General features: G+C 36.8%; 2 protein-coding genes across 5 annotated transcripts in view; both read left to right on the forward strand.

Moving 5' to 3' along the window:
• Positions 1-1,319: 1,319 nt before the first annotated feature.
• On the forward strand, positions 1,320-15,535 carry MYOT (myotilin; the record flags this gene model as incomplete). The annotated part of the gene is made up of 9 exons (XM_079771908.1): positions 1,320-1,672; positions 6,944-7,118; positions 8,207-8,311; positions 10,495-10,541; positions 11,542-11,674; positions 12,676-12,883; positions 14,431-14,596; positions 15,021-15,154; positions 15,363-15,535. 9 exons carry the CDS (start codon positions 1,320-1,322, stop codon positions 15,533-15,535), a joined length of 1,494 nt encoding a protein of 497 aa, XP_079628034.1.
• A 2,017-nt stretch (positions 15,536-17,552) lies between these two features.
• PKD2L2 (polycystin 2 like 2, transient receptor potential cation channel) overlaps positions 17,553-21,568 on the forward strand; it is a gene marked incomplete at its 5' end in the record, with an annotated part of 32,258 nt that continues 28,242 nt past the window's right edge. For all 4 annotated transcript variants that reach the window (XM_079771233.1, XM_079771232.1, XM_079771235.1 and 1 more), the window contains 3 exons: positions 17,553-17,583; positions 18,207-18,308; positions 20,568-20,701. In XM_079771233.1, coding sequence (XP_079627359.1) covers positions 17,553-17,583; positions 18,207-18,308; positions 20,568-20,701 — 267 coding nt within the window. The remainder of the gene's footprint in view (positions 17,584-18,206; positions 18,309-20,567; positions 20,702-21,568) is intronic.

Genomic DNA, 21,568 nt, shown 5'->3' on the forward strand with positions numbered 1-21,568 from the left:
TGTGAAACAAACTAAATGTGTTTTTGAACTAAATTACCTGATATTTTTAATGAAAACAGAATCAATGCTACAATTTACAGGACTAGTCTTTTTAATGTCTGTATATTGTCCTGCTTAAATATTCCATACTAATGGAAGAAATCAGAGGCAAATATAATTCCTTAAGGTGATTTTAGTGACAAATAATTCCTCTAAGGAAAAATGGGGATCTACTATAGAAAGTCAGGTGAACCATTGTAGAGCTAAGTAAGAGAAATGGCACCCATCTTTTCTTGGTAAGGTAGAGGCTAGCTTCACAGTTGTCTTACTTCCTTCTGTACATCCTGTTTATCATTTCCAAAAAAAATAAAAAGAGCTAAAATAATGTTTAAATTAATCTAAAATACATATTAAACAGGTAAAAAAATAAAAAGTAAAAATAAATAATTAAAAGAACATCAAGATCAATAACTAGATAGTATAATCTGAAAATAACAGAAAAAATCACAAATGGCTCTGGAATGCAGTTGGTGACATACGTTATATACATACAAAGAGACACAAACACGTAGTCACTCCTTAATTATTGTCTACTTTGTACTATGGTCAATTTGAAATCAAGGGAAGAAAAAGAGGCAGTGAATTGTAAGGAAAAAAAATCCACTCAAAGTTGTTAACAGTGAATTATAGATGTTCACTCTACTTTGTGAAATTGTGAAAGGGCAAAGGAGTAACATTCTTTACAAAATAAGCATATAGTTCCCCTTGATTTACCAAGACATCATTCATCACAGATCACCAGGATATGAATTAACTGGTCTATCATTGGTTTTGATGAGCAATGGGAAGGATTCAAACTGAATGAAAGCTGACATGCTATATATTTAACTGCTAATAATTTTTAAATAATTAAATTTCTGTGGTTAATGAAACAGTAGCCTCTGGACAATAAATAATCATGAGACATGGGAAAAGTCATTTGTGCAATGACAGAGAAAAAGGAAGTGTAGAAACCAGGAAAGTTCTACTCAGAGATAACCTTGAAAGCACATAAGCTCCTAAAGATGTTAAATAAACAGTACTGTTCTTTATGCAAATATTGCAACTGAATCATTTTCTCCTTTTGAAGGAAAGACATTCTTCAAGAGAAGGCCCCTCCATCAAAGCCAGGAACACAATATTCCCAGGATCTCAACAAGAAGGTGCAGACCAAGGTTGCTTCTGATTCCTTGCAACCTTCTATAATTCCAGGCTTGCAGTCCCAAATTCAGGACCCCAACTCTTCAGGAGCAAATCATTATAGTAATAAATTGCCTTCATCTCCCGTATACCAACTAAGCATGTTTAACTACGAACGGCCAAAACACTTCATCCAATCCCAAAATCCATGTGGCTCCAGACTGCAGCCCCTTGGACCGGAAACCTCCAGCTACTCTAGCCAGACCAAACAGTCTTCCATTATCATCCAGCCCCGCCAGTGCACAGAGCAAAGATTTTCTGCTTCATCAACAGTGAGCTCTCACATCACCATGTCCTCTGCTTTCCCTGCTTCTCCCCAGCAGCCTGCTGGCTCCAACCCGGGCCAAAGGGTTACAGCCACCTATAACCAGTCCCCCGCCAGCTTCCTCAGCTCCATATTACCATCACAGCCAGATTACAGTAGCAGTAAAATCCCTTCCACTGTGGACTCCAAGTAAGTGAGTTTTTTAAATATATGCATATGGATATATACTGCATATACAGTGTCCGAAGATGGTGGGGGCAGGGGGAAGTAATGCTGTAGTCAGTCTTCACTATCTAAAAAGGCAATGTGACCTCAATGTCTCATCCCAAAATTCTCCTAGAACACCTTGAACCAGGTTACTGGCAATAAGAGGTCATCTGACCCATTATGCAGTGTTCAGGCTGAGCTGAATCAAATCATCTATGACCCCATACAATTACCCATTATTTTCCACCTTCAAAAAATATTTCTAATATATCATGGACAGTGACTATTGCCCCAGTCCTAAGCTAAGTTCCTCATGCTGTAAATTTAATTGCTCTGGTTCTGGGCTCAGCTGAGATGAAGAACACCTGCCTGCTCATCTTCAGATAGGATTTCCTCTCACATAAGCAAAGGCTATTAAATTTCTTCTCAGTCTCTATCTTTCTTCCTATCCATTTTCCCCTCTGTTGAATATTCACTTGGCTAAAAAGAAAATCTGGGATTCAGACACTAAAGTGTATGACTTTTCCTTATTATGATCAGAAAAAAGGCTTGAATAGATACAAGTTTACAACCTTAAGGTTTCCTTTGATGATTAAAACCACACTTTGTTCAAATTGGTTAGGCTGATCTAAACACAGGGAAGAATACCTGCAGTCTTATGCAAGCATGTACTATTTTCACAGTCCTAAAAAAACTGTAGTAGGAGAACCTGATACGAAGGGCATAGTGGTTGTGCTTTTTTTAAAACATGAACTGAATACTTGGTGCTTATGTAAAGTTAGGGCTATCAGTTTTCCTATTCCTTGGCTGGCTAGAACATCAGAGAATTAAATCAGAGGCATCTGAAAAAATTGTCTGATGGAATGTGTTTGTTGCAGGCTTACTGACAAATTTGCAGACATTCTTGCTAATTTCTCTGTTTTCTCTAGAGGCTAATTTTTTTTCTAGAGATTCCTATTGTTGGTGACTATTCTGGAATCCTAGTTGAACTGACTGTAGCATTCAACCTGCAAAGAAAACTTTTTAATATTTTTAAGAATAAAAACCAAAAATATTTGTTAAAATCCTGTCTACTAGGCTGAACCATTTGAAATGGCTAATAGTCTATTTTAACCTACAAAAATGGCGTGTCATATGTTTGATCTAATATATTTATTTATTTTATTGGGGTGGGGGTGGAAGAAACATCAATTTATTGTTCCACTCATGTATGCATTCATTGGTTGCTTCCTGTATGTGCCCTAACTGGGAATTGAACCCGCAAATTGGTGTTATTAGGATGATGCTCTAACCAACTGAGCTACCCAGCCAGGGCTCAACCTAATAATTTTAAAAGGTATATTCAAGAATTAAAAGCCCTCTCTTTCTTTTCCCTACCAAATTTCCATTATGTCAATTATAACACATGGTATATTTTCCTTGGTAAGATTTTATCCAGATGATCTTTTTCCATCTAACTTTCAGTGACTTCCACATTTCTTAGATGAGCATTTTAAAATCTAAAATAACCTTTTCTGACTATATTTTTCTTAATAAAGTCCTACTCCAAATTCCTGTCCAGAAAAGAAAACCATCAAATAAATATTACCGAGCCTCAACCATGTGTTCAAAACTAACAAGAGACAAAGAAAGGCAAAAATGGAGAGGATAAGAAATAAAACATAGGAGGTCCCCAAACCAGAGATCAAAGATCCAACTTTAGCTGTTCCATTTTCAGCAACCACAGATAACCCTTTTAATCTGCCCACAGCCACTTGATACTCATTCTATGCCCAGCTGCACAGGGTGGAAAGCTCTGGGCCTTTGAACATTTGTGCGCAACTCCCTCATTGTTATGCTGGGCTTAAGTTTGCCATGTCTTCTAAAATAATCTCTTGGATTCTGACCTAGAGAAGTTTGAAAGTTTTATTTAGCTTTTCATCAGTAGGAAACCCTTAAGTTGATCAAACCACCAACTAGAAACTGAAAGGAATTCTTTAATTCTAATAATTCCTTCCAAAAACTTTGCTGTGTGATATTCAGCAACTTTACCTTACCCACTCAGTGATTCAGTTTTCTGATTCATAACAAAATTAAGGATTTGGGTGATAACAATAGGAAAAAAGACCTATACAGCAGTGTGCAAGTATAAATTTATAAATATAAGTAGATATAAAGTCCTAACACTTAAGCCATCTGAACTGGTAATAATGGGTGTATTCAGTGAATAAAGTGACTGATTCTCGGGCTTGGTTTTGATAATCCCTCAAGATTTCTCAGAGATATTATATGATGAGAGTCTGAAAAAAGAATTATTTAATACTAATTCACTCTAACAAATGTGTGACTTTTGTATAAAGATGATAGGTTAGCATTTTAAAAAAATAGGCTATTTTAACTTCATACAGTTGGAGGAAGAGATCTATAAAACCAAAGGAATTTTACTACTTCAACCTGAGAATTCAATTGCAAAACAAACAAATGAACAAAGAACAAAAACAAAAACACTATTTATTTAAACCAGTGATGGCGAACCTATGACATGCGTGTCAGCACTGACACACGTAGCCATTTCTGATGACACGCAGCCGCTGAGGTGGCCGCATGCCGAGGATTAAACATTTGCTGCTCCTAAGGATGAAACATTTGTGAAATAACGTTTTATCCTCAAAGTGACACACTACCCGAGTTATGCTCAGTTTTTTGGCGAAGTTTGACACACCAAGCTCAAAAGGTTGCCCATCACTGATTTAAACACTTGGTTTGGCTATTTACTTTACTTTAATTAAGTATTAATATAGACAACCTTAAAGATCTGAAATGTGTATCACCAACTTTCATTACAGAGCATCTTGAATACAATGAAAAACATTCATTCATTCAACTGATAGTATTACCTATACCCAAGCTCTGTTAGTGGATGTAAATGATACATTAATGAGTAATAAGACTTTTTTTTCCCAGTTATGTTTACAATCTAGAGATTACTAACCAAGTCCCCAAAGCCTACAAAAATTAAAATTCTGGCTCCATTCAGAGAAGATAATTTCCACTTAGCTTACAAATTCTTTTTTTTCTTTTTGTTAATCCTCCGACTAGGATATTTTTTCCATTGCTTTTCAGAGAGAGTTAAAAGGGAAGATGGAAGGGGAGAGAGAGAAAGAGAGAAACATCAATGTGAGAAAGATACATCGACTGGTTGCCTCCTGAAGGCACCCCTACCAGGGGTGGGGAGTGAACCAGCAACCCTGGTGTGTGCCCTTGACCAGGAATCCAACTGGCCACCCTTCAGTGTGAGGGCTGATACTCCAACCACTGAACTACACTGGCCAGGGCACAAATTCTTTTAATGATCATTGAGAATATTTGAATAAGAATATGTCACAGAACAGAGCAAGTCTGCCTCATCTGGGTAACTGGAGAATGTTTATTATACTAATGGTAAACATTCATTGAAGGCCTCTTTCCCCACATTAAATAGATATAAGCTAGTACTTATATGGCCCTAAGTGAATAAACTATGTGAAATATGAACAAAGCACTGGGAAAACTGTACCTAACAGATCTAATAATATAGGAGTCTCTAAATACTACCTCTGCTCTCCATCAGAATCAACAAGGGAACTCTCGGAGGAGCAAGAACATCTTAGAAGGAAATTTAGGATCAGAACTTCAAATAAGAATTTAAATCAAACTCTTCAACTGCTATTTAAATTTGCTTCCTTTTTCTCCAAATCTCCCCTTTTTTTATCTTACATTTCTTTCTCCTTCCTCCCCTAGTCATTCCTTTCTTTCTCTAAATATCATTTCAGCAACATTAAAGAAACTGTCATTACTGTAGAAGCTATTTGTTATATAGTGCTATATTTGCATTTTCTAGAATAAGAAATTAATAGGAGCCCTGGCCAGTGTGGCTCAGTTGTTTGGGCATCAGCCCATGCACTGAAAGGTCACCAGTTCAATTCCAGGTCAGGGCACAAACATGCCTGGGTTGCTGGTTTGATTCCCAATAGAGAGCATGCAAGAGGCAACCAATCGAAGTTGCACTCTCACATGGATGTTTCTCCCTCTCCCTTCCTCTCTAATAATCAATTTTTTAAAATCTTAAAAAAAATAGGAATTGGAAATTAATAGAAAATCCAATGGCTATGTAAACTGTACACTCCATTTAGCAACAGAATAGTCACTAAAGATCAGTGGTTATACTGGTAAGTGTGTAACAATCAGCTGGAGGAAAGAGCCATGATCTATGGTACTTACCAATTTCCCTGGTGTAGATATTCCCACGACCACTAATTCAACCACATCATGAGATCACAGGGAGTTGGGAAGAGATGCTAAAAATCAGCCCTCTTAAGCCCATCAGAGTAAAGCACATCACTGCTTAATATCCACCTATAAATCAAACTTAGGAAATTCAGTTTTAAGATTAGAAGTGCTCTCAAGTTACAAGTAACTAGACTTACTCTCACTTCTTAAGGAAGATCTTCAAGGAAGGACATGCTCCTTGCATCTAATCTAAATTATTCCTCCTGCTACTTAATTTTCACTTGCCAAAAATTAAAGAAACAAAAAAGCTTGTAACAACTCTTATAAAATCCTTCTTGTTACTAGGGAAATTGGTGTTTGTATTAACACTAGTAATACTAATGATAGATTCAATCTATCTAAAGGTAACTGACAAAATAAGGCCAAGTCTCTTTTAGATACAAATCTCTCTCTCTCTCTCTCTTTTTTTTTTGGTAATGTATTTTGAAGGTAGTAAACAAAAACAAAAACAAACCTCATAGACAACAGTACGGTCTTTACCAGAGGGAAATGGGGTGGTGGGAAGCAGGAGAGAGTAAAGGAGGAATAAATGGTGATGGAAAGAGACATGAATTGGGGTAGTACAATATACAGATGATGTATTATAGAATTATAAACCTTAAACCTATATAGTTTGCCGAAACCGGCTTGGCTCAGTGGATAGAGCGTCGGCCTGCGGACTGAAGGGTCCCAGGTTCGATTCCGGTCAAGGGCATGTACCTTGGTTGCGGGCACGTCCCCAGTGGGGGTTGTGCAGGAGGCAGCTGATCGATGTTTCTCTCTCATCGATGTTTCTAGCTCTCTATCCCTCTACCTTCCTCTCTGTAAAAAAATCAATAAAATATATTAAAAAAAAAAAAAAAAAAAACCTATATAGTTTTATTAACCAATGTAATCCCAATAATTCAATTTAAAAAACACACATTTTAATATCTTCTTTTTAAAAAATCTTTTTTATTTTTAAAGCTATCAACAACCCTCAGTTGGCCAATCTGTGAATGCTAAGCCATCCCAAAGTACAAATGCCAAGCCCACACCAAGGACTCCTGACCATGAAATACAAGGATCAAAAGAAGCTCTGATTCAAGATTTGGAAAGAAAGTTAAAATGCAAGGACAGCCTTCTTCATAATGGAAATCAAGTGAGCAATAAGTCTATTTTATACAAAAAGCCAATTAAACTAAAAAATCTAATCTCAATAAGAAAGGTCTTTCTGTCTCACATATCTATAACCGTATAATCAGCAAGGAATAGGATAATCTTTTTTAAAGAAATATTTGGGTCCTATTTAATATTTCTCTGCATGAAATCACCTCTTTGGTGTGGAGTAGTAAAAAATGAAGCAAATGAAAAATCAATCTGAATGATTTAATAAATATTTTCTGTTTTAAGCATTACCTCTCATAAAATATGTCTAATGACCAAATAGGAAATACTGTCAACCTGACTTCTTCATATATTTGGTATATATTATTGATGGACAAATAGCTATAATTTTTATTATGTAACTCTTACTGTGTACATTGTATTTAGTCACCTATCTTTGAAACAGTACTATATGCCTTTAACCCAAACACATTTAACATACCAATTGCACTGCTTTCAGCCAGAAGTTAGTAAGTCAAATATTCAGTGTTCATTTAATACAAGTTCTTTCTGAAAGTGAGGACATGCAGTACTATATTCAAAGACAGAGATGATTGGAACATACACAAGAAGGAAGGGAAAGAATTTCCCTTGACTTGGGAGAGCCATATTCAAGGGTGATTATGCCTGCTGTTCCAAGGAGCAAAAAGAAAACAAGAGAATATCACAGATGAGAGAAGTGGCACTAGCCGAAACTGGTTTGGCTCGGTGGATAGAGCGTTGGCCTGCGGACTCAAGGTCCCGGTTTCGATTCCGGTCAAGGGCATGTACCTTGGTTGCGGGCACATCCCCAGTGGGGGGTGTGCAGGAGGCAGCTGATTGATGTTTCTGACTCTCTATCCCTCTCTCTTCCTCTCTGTAAAAAATCAATAAAATATATTAAAAAAAAAAAAGAAGTGGCACTAGAGTAGAAGGAAAGGCTTTGAATGAAAGAAAATACTTTTTAAAACATAGCATCTACTTATAATTCTAAACACAGAACTATACTTTTTTGGTAAAATTAGTAGTGGTTTTAAATTAAACCTGTACAAACAACTTATATTAAATCTCATTACCATTCTCCTTAATGACATTTCTTTAAAGCGGCTAACATATGAGGAGAAGATGGCTCGCAGATTGCTAGGACCACAGAATGCAGCTGCTGTGTTTCAAGCTCAAAATGACAGTGAGGCACAAGATTCACCACAGGTAAATTAAAATAATCTTTATCTAACTGGAGTCCTTTTTGTGTGTATGATTTTTAAATATCTGCTTTCTGCCGAAGCCGGTTTGGCTCAGTGGATAGAGCATCGGCCTGCGGACTCAAGGGTCCCAGGTTCGATTCCGGTCGGGGGCATGTGCCTTGGTTGCAGGCACATCCCCAGTGGGGGGTGTGCAGGAGGCAGCTGATCGATGTTTCTCTCTCATCGAGGTTTCTCACTCTCTATCCCTCTCTCTTCCTCTCTGTAAAAAATCAATAAAATATAAAATAAATAAATAAATATCTGCTTTCTAAATGTTTATAAATAGCATTCAAAGTAAAAATCAATAGCTTCCCTGGGAGAGGCCGTGATAGGCTAAAATATACATATCAAGTTTTAATTTTACCCCATTTTCTGGTAGTTCTAATATCTCCATAAGAAATGTCACGTGCCCAGCTGGCATGGCTCAGTGGTTGAGTGTCGACCTGTGAACCAGGAGGTCACAGTTCAATTCCCAGTCAGGGCACATGCCCAGGTTTCGGGCTCAATCCCCATTAGGAGGAGTACAGGAGGCAGCTGATCAATGATTCCTTCTCATCATTGATGTTTCTATCTCTCGCTCCCTCCCCCTTCCTCTCTCTGAAATCAATAAAAATGTATTTGTTTTAAAAACACTTTAAAATGAAGGTGGTGGTACCAGGAAAAGAGACAGCAGCATTATGAAAAGAGACATATATCATTATGAAATCAGAAAATATAAATCATACATTTTTATACACTTCAAACAAAATATCCTCAAACTATGTATAATTGAATAGCATCTACGAATACAAATATATACATATTCAAACCACCTTAAAAGGACAAAGTAAAAAACTTACTAAAATATTTTCAGCTTAAAAATGTAATACTTATAAATCCCTCAAGCTTCCCACATACCTTTTTTAAAAAAAAACAATGTGAATCTTCTAATGTCAGAAATGATGACCCAAGTTTTTGGAAATTTTGAGTTTAACTGGATTATTTTTAATTTTTACAAAAAAATAGTTGATTTGCTTGATCACTGAATTATTTTGACATTTTGCTTAGAAAATCTTACAACCAGCCAAAAATTGTGAGTTTTAAGAAATTTGTTTTAAAATGACAAAATACATTAAACATATTCATCCAAAAATAAATTATTTGTAATGATCTGCTGTGTTGCTGTACAGGTGTTTTTCAGATATTTGAGTAGGAACTATATTTTTCACTTCTTTGTATCTCCCACTAAGAACAGTGAAATATACAAATAGGCAAGAATTATTTAATCAATTTATAAATTCTACTATAATTTTCATCAATTCCTGATTTTACTTTCAAATAGAAATAATTTTCTGGTGCTCAGATAATAAATTCTAAAAGATATTTGCTTAAAAATATCTTTATTAAGCAGGAAGTAACTAATGTTGTTTTTCAAAGACTTTTCATAGCTCTACACATGTCTTCCATGATGTCCATCAGGATTTTGTGTCATGAGCTAAAAAGAGAAGTATTTTCCAGTCTGTGTTTACTGCTGTTGGTGCCATTTTTGAGCAACAGGTATAATACCCTGTATCTACTGCCAACAAAACTGACTTCATGTCTATTCTTGTTTTACTAAAGGACAATCTGTACTATGTGCTCCCATTTCAAATATACCAGAGGGACACATCATCCTTTGTCAAAAAAATAGTCATCTGGCCTAGCTGGCATGGCTCAGTGGTTGAGTGTCGACCTATGAACCAGGAGGTCACGGATCAATTCCTGATCAGGGCATTGCCCAGGTTGCAGGCTCAATCCCCAGGCAGCCAATCAATGAGTCTCTCCCATCATTGATGTTTCTCTCTCTCTCTCCCTCTCCCTTCCTCTCTGAAATCCATAAAAAATATATTTTTTTTTAAATAGTCTTCTGAAAAATGAACCACTATCAACTCAGTCTCATAAATCATGCCTGTGGAACAGTCTTATTAATTCTGGGGATTTCTTGCTAGAATATTATAAGGTTAGTGCAGTATGTTTTAAATGTTTAAAAGCTAAATATATAGAACTGACCATAATGCAAAAATACAGTCAACAGAGAAATGTTCCTTTCAACTACAACTACTTAGTTCTGCTTCATTTCAAGCTAACAGTTGTATGTTAACATTATCACTCTGTTTTAATTTCAAGCAGCACAATTCAGAACATGCACGGTTGCAAGTTCCTACGTCACAAGTAAGGTAAAAAATAATTTAATTTTAAATATATATTTTGCTATCTAAAATTTTTTAGCTTAAAAATGTAATACTTATAAAGCTCTCAAGCTTCTCAGATACCTTTTATAAAAAACAATGTGAATTTTCTAATGTCAGAGATGGTGACCAAAATTTTATCTGGCCCTGGCCGGTGTGCTCAATGCATCGGTCCATACACCAAATGATCATGGGTTCAATTCTCAGTCAAGGGCATATACCTGGATTGCAGGTTCGATCCCCAGCCCCCATTGGGGTTCATGTGGGAGGCAATCAATCGATGTGTCTCTCTCACATCAATGTCCCTCCCCCTCTATCTCCCTCTCTCATTCTTTTTCCCTCTCTCTCCCCTTTCCTCCCTTACACTCTCTAAAAACCAATGAAAAAATATCCTTGGGTGAGGATTAAGAACAACAACAAAATATTTTTATCTGTTAAGGCCCTGGCTGGGTAGCTTAGGCAGCCGTCGCCAATCGGTGGTCCGTTAGGTCCGAAAGGTTGGCGACCGCTGGTTTAGATCATCATCCTGATATGCCAAGGTTTCGGGTTCCATCACCATTCAGGGCACTGTTAATTATTAGAACTATCTTAGAGGACGTTTTTAAACTGTTTTCGTCAAATAAGCCAGGACCACATTTCCATGTTAAACAACTTTTTCATGATAATGGAAACCCAATTCTAACAATCTTTGCATGTGATAAGAATTATCCATGGGGTACTCTGCATTTTAGATCAGTTTCTTCACCAATTCATGCCACTGTAAAAAACAAAGAGTGCAATTTGTACCAAATGTTTCTAAACTGCTACCATTTCTAACAGTTATCAAATATTCCACAGCTAAATACAGCCCTAAGGCCTTTCTCCATTGTTATTATACTATCAAACAGTATAGACTCTGGGGTTTCAAATTTGATGGCTAAACTATGTTTGTGTGAAAGTAAGAACAATGACAACCTTTTGCATAGTAGTTATTAAAATACTTTTGTAGAAGTAGATCATCTTCAAGAGGAGGTGTGAATGATGAGGATGCAATCCAGGAGAAATTTTACCCGCCTCGTTTCATTCAAGTGCCAGAAAATATGTCAATTGAAGAAGGAAGATTCTGCAGAATGGACTTCAAAGTAAGTTTCAAACTATTGGAAGAAAATTAACAATGGAATACTAAGTTTTTAAAAATGTTCTCTTCCTCTTCATAGCTTGCTACACAACTTGTGAAGTAGTATGTATAATGGATAAGAACACAAATGCTGGAGCCAAGCTTACCTGGGTTTGAATCCTGGCTCTGCCACTTTTCAGCTATGTAACCTTAGACAAGTCATTTAACCTCTCTGTGCTTTTGTCTCATCTGTAAAATGAGAATAACAAATGTACCTACTTCACAAAGTTGTTTGAGGATTAACTGAGTAAACAGGTATAAGGTATTCACAATAGTGCCAACCACCTAATGAATACTCTAAGTGAAGCTATAATAATAGGATTTCAAAAGTAGAGTGCCTCTTTAGTTCTCCATTAAGAAATTCTAGCAACCCTGCTTTCTCTCTACCTAGAAGAGTTCTTCAAGCTAGACCAGCTTTTCCTACAATTTCATTATCCTCATTTTGGAGAATTTTTTCTTATAAAATGTTTTTCTGGATTGAAAAACATTTTATAAGAATGAAAGTCAGTGTGTAGACTTAATTGTTAAGGCTTATATAAGAACACTTAACAAACTGCCACTCATACACCAGAACTACAGCTCGAGAACACTGTTTTGGAAAGGTTATTCATTAGATCAGCAAGCCTCACATATATGTGCTTCTGGGACTGCTTTTGCAATCACCATTAGCCAGAAAAGACATATGACTTCCATATTCCTTAATTAAAAGATCTTAAAGAGCCTGAGGTTGCACATGAAAGAGCTAGATGCAGTTTAAGATAGTCTTAAAATACAACATTAATTTGAAGAGTTTTCATTTATACTGTTCTGTTAAAAATTATTGAAAGTAAATACCTTTTTAAGCTCTTGTTTAGCATTTTCAATCACAAACCCACTTGGGTACTGAAATTGTTAAAATTCATAGACAAATGGGTTCCAGTGATGCTATCATTTAAAACTGTTATCTCCCTTACGTTTTATTTCTAGGTGAGCGGACTGCCAGCTCCTGATGTGGCATGGTATCTAAATGGAAGGCCAGTTCAATCAGATGATTTTCACAAAATGATAGTGTCTGAGAAAGGTTTCCATTCACTCATCTTTGAAGTGGTCAGAGTTTCAGATGCAGGGGCTTATGTATGTGTGGCTAAGAACAGAGCAGGAGAAGCCACCTTTACTGTGCAGCTGGATGTCCTAGGTAAGCCCTCCAAGAGATCACAAAGTGTCTTTAAACCTGCAGTATTAAAAAAGAAAGTATTAAAAAAGAAAATCCTAGAGGACTTCGTAGTTAAGGTTAATGCCCACACTATACAATCCAGTAGAACCCCAGTTTTTACCCAAAAGCCACGAATGAGGTGGAAGTATGAGGGGGATAATATTCTAGAGGAAAACTCAGTGAAATTAGAATAGATCTACCACCAGAGCTTTTCTGGAAAGGAAATAAAGAAGTGGTACAATTTCAGACAGACCAAATAAGATAGTAGAAGCGTTTCTATAGATGTAACTAACAGGTCTTAAAGTGAAAAATTTTAGTCTAATCATTTCTCTGGTCTACAATCTAAAATAATCAATCTGACACATTTTCACAGAATTGTCATAATCATGCATAGCTTAAAACTGAAGAGTAAATGTCAACTTTTACCTTAGACTGTGTTCCTTTTACTAGGACACTCATTTGTAATTATGATAACAAAAACATGCCTACTAGCTTTAGAAAACATGTATAGCAAAACTCATATCTTAAATGTTCTTTGTAAGGCTGTTCTCATAAAGTTGATGTTCTATTTTAAATTATTATAATTTAAGTGCTTTAAATATATCACATTTGTAATGGTTTAAGTCATGGTATATTACATAAAAGAGTTTGCTATTATTCATTTTTTGTTATATAAAAGCTTGACAACTTGAAAATTTTTCTTCAGTTTGTATTCTACCCAGATCAATGAAAACTCTATAAAATTATTCTATGATATAATAAGGGACCTCAGTCTAAGAGAAAAATGGGTGATCTAGAAATCAAAAAGCAAAAAGTCAAGTGATTAAGTTTTGGGCAAATCCTCCTTGTGCCAATAGTTCCAGAAATACCATATTAGAGCTGAAAGAGACCTTGGCAGGCATCTGCCCAATCTCCTCATTTCTTCTTCAGAAAAGCTAGGGTTATGGTATTATAGTATCATTTCCTCTTATCCCTCAGGTATTTGAAGAAAAGGGCTAATAATTATTGACATTTGTATGTTATTTTATTGTTTACAAAGTGCTTCTTCATTCATTATCTCAATTGATCCTCACAATAATTTTGTATGGTAAGCACAGCAGTCACTATTACTTGGGTATTGTATTATTTTACAATGGATAACACTGAGCCTCAGAGAAACTAAACAAAATTTTTCAGAAGTTGGCCTGGCTAAGGGAGAAAATAGAGAATTTGAACCCAAGTTGATGGTACTCTTTTGCACCACTCATGCTGCCTCTCTATAGATGACATGATAAATGACAATAAGATTTAAATTCTTTGAATGAAACATGATTATAAATTCAATGCATCACTACCTTACTGTTTTAGAACTCTGAATTGTATAATACAATGGTATTGTATATTATTTTAGCTAAAGCTAAAACATGAAGCTTCCGATCTTTTTTACTTTTAAAAACTTTTATATCAACATACAAGTTTCATAATACTTTGGTTTGACTTAATATCTTTTTTATAATATTTCAAATACTTTGTTTTTTATTAATATGTAGCAAAAGAACATAGAAGAGCACCAATGTTTATCTATAAACCACAGAGCAAAAAAGTTTTTGAGGGAGACTCAGTGAAGCTAGAATGCCAAATCTCAGCTGTACCTCCACCAAAACTTTTCTGGAAAAGAAATAATGAAATGGTACAATTCAACACTGATCGAATAAGGTAGGATAAGTATTTCAAGACTTAACTGTAATTTACTTTGGTCAATCCAGTTATACTTTGAAATGCATTATAAATGGCATGAATGTGATCTCAATTTGTCTCGTTTTTAAAACATATATAGAAATATAAACTTCATTAAGCCAGAATCCACTAATCAGAAATTTAAAGCATAAAGTAAGCTAGCATTTACCTTGTTACTAACAATAAACAAAGATGGCTCAAAGAAATTGATGATATAAACAAGATTTGGTGTGGGGATATTTAATTCAAGAAAACTAATAGCTATTTGGCAATGACTAAATATAGCCTCAGAATTCCCAAATGCTTCTTTTTCTTATTAGTCTGACTTTGTAGATCACGAACATCATAAATAAAACATTCACAGGAAAATTAACTCCTATACTTTCATTCTGTTTCTTTTCAGCTTATATCATGATAACTCTGGAAGAGTTACTTTACTGATAAAAGATGTAAACAAGAAAGATGCTGGGTGGTATACTGTGTCTGCAGTTAATGAAGCTGGAGTGATCTCATGTAACACCAGATTAGATGTTACAGGTATGTCACACTGATATAAAGCAGTAAGTCAAGTGCTATAAATGACTTTACCCGGAAGTCACACATCCCAGCATAGCACAAAATCTGAGGGATTTTTCCTATATATAATCAGTTTTGGTTTCTTTTTCTTTTCCTAGTCTGATATGAATGCCTGGTGCAACCCATTTGTTCAGATTTTCTAAATTAATTTTTATTTGCTCTATTTTAGCCCGTCCAAACCAAACTCTTCCAGCTCCTAAACAGTTACGTGTTCGGCCAACTTTCAGCAAATATTTAGCACTTAATGGAAAAGGTTTGGATGTGAAACAAGCTTTTAACCCTGAAGGAGAGTTTCAGCGTCTGGCAGCTCAATCTGGACTCTATGAAAGTGAAGAACTTTAATAACTTCACCAACATTGGAAAGCACAGCTACACTATTAGTAATATATTCAATTAAAGTTGTGAAATAAATCCATAGCTGTATTAACAGATTATGGCTTTCATTAGGTAATAAAACTAATGTACATTTATAATATTATTTATCCTTTGACTCTTGCACATTCTATCTACTTCTCTGGCTTGTGAAGCCAACAGAAAATCCGGGTACATGGTTTGTAATTGTAGAATACTATCTTAAATTGTGGGATTTTAAACATTTAAGTGATACATTTAACAATTACAGGTTATGAATTAATATCAACTTTTTTGACACAACTATTGCTAATAATAAGATTTACTGGTACTTCTTTCTAAATAATGTTTTACCCATTTTCTCTTATATGAATACTAACACGGTATTAGATTATCTGAGTGTTCCAAAGTTTTATGTCAAAAAGAATAAAATTTCAATTACTGAAAACGGACTGTCTCCTCTTCACAAAAAGTCTAGATTTTTAACATAAAACTTCTGGTTTTTTACTTATCAAACAACTAGCAAACCTTAAGAATAACAAGTTCCAAAAGAACAACAACATTATATGTGTGTCTTCTTGGTAAAAACTCACGGCTCAATTTCTCGTGAAACTGGGCTAGATTTTCCAAGGTTTGCACTTCAAAAGCATGAGGAAATCTCTCCTGAAATTCTCATTGTTTTAACCAAATAAGTAGTTAATTCTTCAAGATCTTTGAGACTACTGAACTCAACAGAATAAGAACAGTTTGTAGGCATCTGCTTAATTCTTATATTTAATGTAAATCTGAATAGCTGTATTTTGGGGGTTTTTCCCCTCCTACTTTTCAAGTTCAGATAACCTGTTACATTAAAAAGCATACTTTTGTAAGCATCTGAGAGTCTAAGCACAGGAAGGGCAAATCCTTTTATTAAACTAAAGCGAGGACAGCAGCCTTTTCTTCCTCTCCGGCCCCCGTCCAATGGCTGTTGGGCCTCCCCTGTTCCTTTTATCACTGGTAGCCTCTGACCCTCCCCGCTGTGTGGCCTAGTTTTGCTTTTTATCTGCACATAAAACAGCATTTATCAGCATCTGTCTGCATCTCTTTCAGGAAAAATAACAAAAATGGCTTTATTTCTTTACTTTCAAAACAGCTAGACGGTTTTCTTTGCTGGCTGCCCTTGGGCCCTTCAACTGATTTCCGTTGTATTTTCCTTTTACCAACGTGAGGGTCCCTTCAGTCTCGCATCCTGGCTAGCTTTGGAAGCCTTAATTTACAGCCAGGTCTGTTTGGCCTTTTCTACAGCTGGTTTTCAAATCTCCCACATCTTTGCAAAGCTTCAGGGACAGATGTGAGTCTGGGCTCCCAAGGGGTACTGTTTTTCGGCCTGCCTCTTACATAATCACTGCAAAGCTGGATTATTGTTATTTATTTGTTTATTTATTTACCTATTTTAACGTTCCCTTTAGCCATACCGAGTGGAAAAGGAGGGTGGAAGCTATTTCTGGCAACGTCTCTCGGCCAATAACCAGTGTCTAACCAGAGCGGCGGCAGCAGGGGGTCTGGGTTATGCCTCGGGCCCAGGCGTCCAGCGGACCTGGCCCAGCCAGCCGGGACTTCGGTAAACTAGCCTCTCGGCACCCTCGGTTTCTTCAGACCTAAAATGAGGACGAAACACCTACCTTTCAAGAAGGGGTGTGTGAAGACCAAACAAGCCAATACCCATTAAAAGTACTCAACAAAGAGTAGCCCGTTATAATCAGTTACTACTATTTTTAGGATTAGCCGCAGGCCCAAGGCCAGGCTTGACCTAGAAGCCGCCCTCCGCTGGAGGCAAACGCCGCAATCTCCAACCCCGCCTCGGGCGAAGCCCTTCTAGAAGGTCCTCCGTGCGCACGCGCGCTTACAACCTGTAGCGCAGCCGGCGCCCCTCGCGGAGCCGCAGGCTCGCGCAGGCGCAGGAGCGAGACGGCTCGCGCAGGCGCTGCAGACCTGGGGAAGTTGAGCCGGCGTCTACCCCAGGTCCGCCATGCCTGTGGCATCCCGTTGGCACCGAGGCGGTGAGGGATGCTTCTAGGGGGCGGGATTTTGTAACCCCGTGTCTGTTCATGTGAGAGAGATGACCTCCAGCGCGTTTAGCCCTCACGACCTCCACTTGAGCCGATCGGGACGGTGGTCCCATTTTACGGGCTGGAGAACAGAAACACTGCAGGGACGGGGCACTCGCCCCTTGCCGGATCCTAGAGCCGGACTCGGGCATTTGCTGTACAAGGACCGTCGCTAGACAGCTGGGAGTCGTGACCTTGACTGAATCCTAGGCCGAGTCCTCTTCCCTTCCAGGCTTCCCAAGAAACTGGTGGAGAAAACAATTAAGGACAGATATGGGGGTTTTATTTTCTATTCTGCTTTTTCATTTTAAAACAGGACTGGTCTTTTCCTGTACATCCGTGTTATGTTATAAAATTCATTAGTATACAGTCACAAAATGCCCACTTACCCCCATGGGAAAATGTTAGAAATTATTCCTCCCTTATAAAAGTGAGAAGAAAAATATAATCAGAAGCCACAGACCCTGTCCTTCACACAGTATAGCATTAAAAGTGGCTGGTTTTATATCATTGTTATTTATATATATTATGAATTACATAATAATGTAAGGAAATTTTTGTTTTATATTTCACAGGGACTCCAAAACATAACCTGCATTTCAGAAATGAAGTAGAAAGTAGAACCATACTTCAGGAGTTATTACTCTACCTTATTTTTTTAACAATCCTATGTATATGTAAGTACACAGATGTAGATAAAATGCTACTTGAACTAAAGTTATGTGGAGATGAGAAATAAAACGTGGACTTTATAAGCCAGAGGCTTTCATAATACTAAAACACAGTAGTGACACGTTTCAGACTTTATTTTAAATTCATTTACATTGGCGCTATTTCCAATTCTTAAGGGTCAAAACTTTAGATCACAGATGTAAAGCTTTAATAGTCAGCATTGACTGAATTAATTATTCCTTTCAGTTGGCATTTCTGTCTTGAATGTAATTTCTTTTAGAGCCATATAGATACACTAGAGGCCTGGTGAATGAAAATCGTGCCCTGGGAGGTGGCGTGGGGCAGGGAGGGGGGGAGTCCCCTCAGCCCAGCCTGTGCCCTCTTGCAGTCCAGTAGCCCTTGGGGGATGTCCAACTGACAGCTTAGGCCTGCTCTGACTTGGCCTAAGCTGGCAGTCGGACATCCTTAGCACTGCTGCGGAGGCAGGAGAAGCTCCCGACACCACCACTGCACTCGCCAGCCAGCCGTGAGCCAGGCTTCTGATGAGCACCAGGTGGCAGCTCCTGCGTTGAGCATCTGCCCCCTGGTGGTCAGTTCGCATCATAGTGACCAGTTGTTCTGTCATTCAATCGATTTGCTTATTAGCCTTTTATTATATCAGATTAGCTCAGTTTCATAGGTCAAACTACAAATGAGGACAAAGGAGTTAATTTTAGTCTCTGCTTTGTTCTTTTCCCTGTTCTATTGCACAATTAATAGTAAAAAATGCTTGTGCTGAGTCACAAAACTTGAATCAATACAGATCTGTTAAGGACTGGGAAAACTTCTCAACCTACATTCCTCCTATGTGGGTCAATGTCATTTACTTCAGTTATAAAGAACATTTTTTTAAATATTTTTATTTATTTGAGAGAGGGGAGAAACATCTAATCTGCTACCTCCTGCATTACCCCCCATAACCCAGATGTGTACTGACTGGGAATTGAACCAGTGACCTCTTGGTTCATGGGCTGACACTCAACCACTGAGCCATACCAGCATTTTGTCTTTAAAGTGCCTAACATAGAGTAGATGTAAGCTCACTGGCCTGACTGACTTCATTTTGGTATGGACTAGACACTGGTAATCATATATCAATTAATTAATAGGTTTGTAGGTGTGAGCTTGACTTAGATCTTGATTTAAAAGACAACTACAGCCAACCTTATAAATTAAGATGTCTTAGACTGGTTTTTAAAAACTACCACATTTAGGGAACAGAAAAATATAAAAATATCATAATCCCATTATTCCAGGATAAAAAGCCTTTATATAATTAGAATTGAAAACAACTTAAATCTCCATCAACGGAGGATTTATTTAACATTACAGTGAAATAATGCAACATTAAAGAAAGGCATAGGCTCATGTGTGCCATGGAATGACGTTGAAGATACATGATCTGTAAAAACTAAAGGGCTTCTAGCAAAAAAAAAAAATTATCCCACACTCCACTCTAAAACGCACCCACCCACCCCTATAAAGAGAAAGAATTCTAGTTAATACATGTTAAAATTCTTACGAAGTGCCATAACATAGTTTTAAATGTTCCACATGCATTATCTCACTTCTCATAACAAAACTGAGGTAAGAAATACTATTTCTATGATAGGACTCAAACCATTTGTAGTCAAAGCCCATAGTCTTTTTTCTTTTAATATATTTATTTATTGATTTCAGAGAGGAAGGGAGAGGGGGAGAGAGAGAAACATCAAAGAGAGAACCGTTAATCAGCCACTTCCCGCACGCCCCCTCCACAACCTGAGTATGTGTCCTTGACCGGCATAAAACCCAGGAAGGACTCTTCAGCCCGCAGGCTGACACTGTATCCACTGAGCCAAACCAGCCAGGGCAAAGTCCATAATCTTAACTACTCACCATAGTATATTGCCTGCTCTCAATATACATAGGAAAAAAGGCCAACTTACAGAATAGTATGTATAACGGACTCTCATTTTAATAAAAATAATTTTCTTCATAAATGTGTGTGTATAGAAAAATCTGGAAATATGCCAAATCTAACTCTAGCAGTGGAAGTACAGGAATCTTCTTCCTGCTTTATATGTTTTTATTTTAGTTTTTTATTATTATTACTTTTATAATTAGACAAAAATTAAAATTGAATTTCAAAACAAAATTGGGGACAAATTATAAATATATATTTATTCCAGATAAACTCAGTTTTTAAATATAAGTTTTTAAACAAAAAAAATTCTTCTCCTTAGTGACTTTTGGGATGGTAAACCCACATATGTATTACTTAAACAAAGTTATGTCATCTGTGTTTTTGGACACTTCTGTGCCTGGTGATGAAAGGACCAACTTTAAGTCTATTTGCAGCATCCCTGATTTTTGGAAGGTAAGGTAGCATGTGACTGTGGATAAAGTAGCTTTAGGTATTACATAAACCTTTGGCACATGTAGTAGGCACTTGATACAGTGCATATTTGATGAAGGAATGAGTAAAAATGAATATAATTTCTTTATATTAGAGTCAACCAACCAGTGAGTGTTTATTGAGGAGCTATGTTCTCAGTGTGAGTGCTTATAATTTAAAAAAAATAAATACTGTCCTAGCCAGTTTGGCTCAGTGGATAGAGTGTCGACCCACAGACTGAAGGGTCCTGGGTTCAATTCCCAGTAAAGGGCACCTACTTGGATTGCAGGCTTGATCTCCGGCCCTGATGGGGGCAACTGTAGGAGGCAACCAATCAATGTATCTCTCTCACACCGATGTTTCTCTCTCTGTCTCTCCCTCTCCCGTCCACTCTCTCTAAAAATCAATGGAAAAATATCCTCAAATGAGGATTAACAAAAAAACAAATTAAAATTTTAAAATGTCTTATTTATTGCATTTAGAAAATAAAAAACTTGCTTCTTATGTGGTAGGATCCAAAGTCAGTCTATAATTGTGTATAGTGAAAATTACTCTTTTTAAAAATCTTTAATTGCCCATAAAGTGAAACATATATCATGTGGGTATACTATACAACCCTATACTGTGTGTTACAGTAATATACAGTATATAATAAAGAGTATATATACAAAATATAATTTTATAGTATTTTTAATTGCATAAGAGAATCATTCCTTCAACATTGAAACAGATTTTTCATTACACTTAGCAAAATGCTTACATTGTGAGGAAAGAACAACTAAGAAAACAGTAGTTTCAGGTTCCCATGTCACAACCATTGGAGCATGCTGGAAGAGGTAGGAAAGGCTT

Source organism: Cnephaeus nilssonii (genome assembly GCF_951640355.1).
Source record: "Cnephaeus nilssonii genome assembly, chromosome: 5".
Lineage (NCBI taxonomy): Eukaryota > Metazoa > Chordata > Mammalia > Chiroptera > Vespertilionidae > Cnephaeus > Cnephaeus nilssonii.